At 48.0% G+C, this 3,862-nt stretch overlaps 1 protein-coding gene across 1 annotated transcript in view; it reads right to left on the reverse strand.

The window, feature by feature from the left end:
* Positions 1 to 428: 428 nt before the first annotated feature.
* The window catches only part of DAGLB (diacylglycerol lipase, beta), an 11,396-nt gene continuing 7,962 nt past the window's right edge, over positions 429 to 3,862 (reverse strand). The window contains exons 12-16 of the mRNA XM_010145216.1: positions 3,809 to 3,862; positions 3,271 to 3,339; positions 3,100 to 3,172; positions 2,058 to 2,311; positions 429 to 624 (exon numbers count right to left, since the gene is read on the reverse strand). The exon at positions 3,809 to 3,862 is cut by the window's right edge and continues 6 nt beyond it. Coding sequence (XP_010143518.1) covers positions 429 to 624; positions 2,058 to 2,311; positions 3,100 to 3,172; positions 3,271 to 3,339; positions 3,809 to 3,862 — 646 coding nt within the window. The remainder of the gene's footprint in view (positions 625 to 2,057; positions 2,312 to 3,099; positions 3,173 to 3,270; positions 3,340 to 3,808) is intronic.

A 3,862-nucleotide genomic window follows, 5' to 3' on the forward strand; every position in this document is an offset into this window, starting at 1 on the left:
GTGCCCGTGGCAGGGCTGCCTCCACGGCCAGCCTTTCCTGGGAAGTGTAACTGAAGCAGAACTGGATTTGTTTGTGTTTTTTCAAGGTCAGCCAGGGCTGTGCTGTGAGGCGTCGGCAGGCTGTCCTCACCCACACGCACTGTGGTCAAGTATTCAGTGACAGCTCTCCAGCACCAGCGTTCACAGGCTTAGCGAGACCGTGTCGTACAGGTCCTTGCTGTAGAAGCTCAACGTCCAGCACAAACGCAGAGTCTGCTTTAACCAGCATAATGGTACTTGAGGTGCTGCACAGACAAGGGTGTTGAGGCCCTTGTTTCTTTTACGCCATGTGAGAAAAGTACTGAAATCTGCTTCGGAATGGAAGTGGAATGTGTCCTGAATACTTGAAACCTGCAATAAAAACCCCATACCGCGTCTTCGAGCGGTGGTTACACTGCGTTGGTGTTGTTACATTCTTGTGTTCGACAAGGAAGACAGGAGCCATGTTCCTGAGACAAACTGTTCAGCGCTTTGAGCACAACATCTGGCATGTGGTCTGTTACCATCTTGGGACTTATTAAAATGCTACTGAAGACTCTTTCATTGGACCATCTTGCTGTGTATTTAATATCGGACGAGCACAGCCTGAAAAAACAAACCACAAACACACCACAAACGGCTCAGACTGTCAGAACTGGTGCCCGATGCCAAGCCTGGAACAGACAACCTGTAACTTCTGCCCTTGCTCAGGCAGGAGCTGGACCCTTCTCACAGCAGGAAGGTGCCTCCCAAAGAGCTGCAGCTCTGCCCTGCAGCTGGAAACGCTGCTGTCCCCTGTCCCCAAAGGCAGAACTCTGTCACACCTACTCGCCTTTACCGTGAAAGAAGCTGCTCCCAGAGATCCGGAACAGGGGGCTGAGGGTGAGGGGTTAAGCACTGCCCCCTCCCACGGCTCTTGTCAAATTCAGGGAGGAAGGCGCTGTGGTGTCAGGAGGAAACCAGGCCCTAGACTTAACGCTGCCCACACCCTGTTCAGGAGTTTATTTTACAGAACAGTACACGGTAGGGGATCTTGGGTGCTGGTCCAGTTAAGGCAAAACATGATTAATCGCTTTTTGCTGTGGAGTAAAGGAAGGAAATGAAATGAACGCGATAGAGCAGCCATTGAGAAAACCTGCCAGGCCACAGCTGGTAAAGTATCTAACTTGTAAAACCAGTATTAAAATTGTTTAAATAAAATACTGATCTACTGAATGGGAGGAAAAAAAGAGGATTTATTCTCCATCCCTTTCTTTTATCTTCTATAAGGTACAATTTTTTTTTTCCTTCTGTGAGATGGCCTTGTGCAAGTTACAGATGCTCTTATTTCTGTTCCAGAATGAGGGCGGGTAACAAGTATTGTCTGGGTTGGGGGCTGTTTCAGGCGGCTTTGAAAAAAACCAACATCAACAAAATGCAAAGAAACAAAAAACAACTCTAAACACAACACCGCCCCAACAAAACCACAGTCCTCACCCTTCCAGCGAGTTCAGCTTTTCTGTTGTCTTTGTGTCACCTTCCTGCATCCACAAAAACGCAGCAGGAGAAAAGGACAGGAAACTGGAGGCAGCAGGGGCACACACACTCTTACTGGGGCAACTGGGCCTCGCCCGCCTGGCTGGGCCGGCAGAGGTGGCAACGTTTGCCTCCTCGCCCCGCTCCTCGCCCCCAGTGCGGATGTGACTGCTCGGGCACTTGGCGTTTGGACATGAGCCTGCAAGGTCTGCAGTCGCGGGTGGGACTGCAGCTTGCGAAAGCGGAACTTTACAGTCCCGCTGTGCGAAATCGTCCCTTCGGCACACTCAGTCTAGGGGCAGGACAAGGCGCACAGGCATAACGAGAGAGTTTCCAGGGCTCGAAGGGAAACGGCAGCAGGGAGGCACCACACAAAAACTGAAAGGCTGCGTAGTAACCAAAGATAACAATAAAAAAATAATAATAAAAGATACTAACCAGAGCTGGAAACACGCGCTGAGAGCGAGAAGCAGCTTTCAGCAGATTTTAGGAAAGCAAGACCACGAATTCAGGATTCTACTTACCTCCTAGAGCTGGATTCTTCTACGATATGGATAATCTTTCCAGGCAGATACAGGCGAGGGTACTGGGGTGGTGAATTCAAGTGCGATTCATCCTCGAGGGCACTGTATGAAGGTGACCGCTGAACCATTAAACTCTCCTCAGCTAGAAGTGGCCGAGTGAGGGCAGCTTGGTTTCTACCATCCAGCTCAGTTGGGAAGTCGTCTGGATCTCCTCCAAATACTTCGTACCAACAGCCACGCAGCAAAATCTGGTACTGAATCCAGAAAGAAAAACAGTCGCATTGACGTTTGGCATCTCGCCAAGTAACTTCTTCTACTTGCACACACATCATCTGAAGCCACAGTTAAAAGTGACTGTACGCACGTGCTCCCCACATTTTCTGTTTGATAAAACCTCCTTGGCAGATTCTCCCCGCAGTAATAGCTATCGCACCGATAGCCAACCCACGCCACGAGTAACACGATGGAAAAACTACAGTCTACCAGTTGAATTAGTCTCTGTGGATTCTGCTCTGCAGATACTGAAGTTCTCTTGCACCTGTAACTTCTAACTGTCCGTTATCTTACTCTGCGTGTACAACGTCACCCAGGCCCTCTACACAACAGCTCATCCCGGCACTCCATGGAAATAAAGTGTTGGACTCGATGATCTTGAAGGTCGCTTCCAACCAAAACCATCCCGTGATTCTATAATGAAATCTTGTGGGGGCGGCAGATTAACTTGTTCAGAAATGCGTCACTGAATCTTGAAGCCTCTGCACCTCCACCATCCTGCCTGACCCCACACTGTTCCAGCACTGTCAAAACTGTGTTTCTAACAAACAGTGAAAAGGAGGAGGTGAGCAATTAACACTGTAACAGAGAAATATTTACTTTCCAAATGAATTCTGAAGGTAAAATTTAAGCAAACCCACTAATTTGTTTACTTACTGATACATCATCATTACGCTCAAAACCACACACGAAGCGTCACTTTGTTAAAGCTGGGGCTTAACCCGGGGACAATGCCACCGACTTTTAACCAAGAACTGCCACTGGTTACCTTGGGTCTGTTGCAGTTTGCCACAATCCTCACTATCCTCCTCTTTAAATCCTCCATGTTGGGCATGCTTAACCTGTTCGAACACACACAGAACAAAGTCAAGGAAAGCCGCCTCTTCTCTACGATCAAGCACTGCCCTGAAAGAACAATTTAAAAATGTTCCCATCTCACCTTGCAACAAGGTCTTTTCCAACAATGACTGAAACAATGAAGTGTTTTGTGTAATCTGCAAGTGATTTGCTAAAAACGAGAACAAAAATGCACTTTAGATACACCACAGAGGAGTGCACACAAAGGTTCTGGAGGTTTATGATCGATCAGTAAAATACAAACATGGGGCGACAGCAGCAGCAGCATTTGCAATCGGTTCTTCAGCAGCTTTCGGACCTACTTGCTACGGAAGACAGAGCCCCCTCGGTGCTGACTGCAGCGGTACGCAGAGCTCAGACAGGCCGAGCTCTAGACTAGCTGGGCAAGCATTTCATTTCCAAAACGTTTATTTTAAACTCTAATTATACTATCTGACAGAATTCACGTTTCATTCTGCAGTCCTCACCCAAGAAGTTGACTAACTCAGGACGGAGTGTACCTAATTCTAGTGGAAAATGTCTAAACAACAGAGTCAAGCCTAACAAATCTAACCGACTGGTCAGCTACCTTGGAGGTGTTGGCATCTTAGACACGGAAGCAAATAACAGAAGTCTCTTACCTTAACAGTCCCCCTGGAGGGGAAAAGGCGTAACATCTTAACGTGGGGAAAGAG

Source organism: Buceros rhinoceros, unplaced genomic scaffold (assembly GCF_000710305.1).
Source record: "Buceros rhinoceros silvestris isolate BGI_N320 unplaced genomic scaffold, ASM71030v1 scaffold42931, whole genome shotgun sequence".
Lineage (NCBI taxonomy): Eukaryota > Metazoa > Chordata > Aves > Bucerotiformes > Bucerotidae > Buceros > Buceros rhinoceros.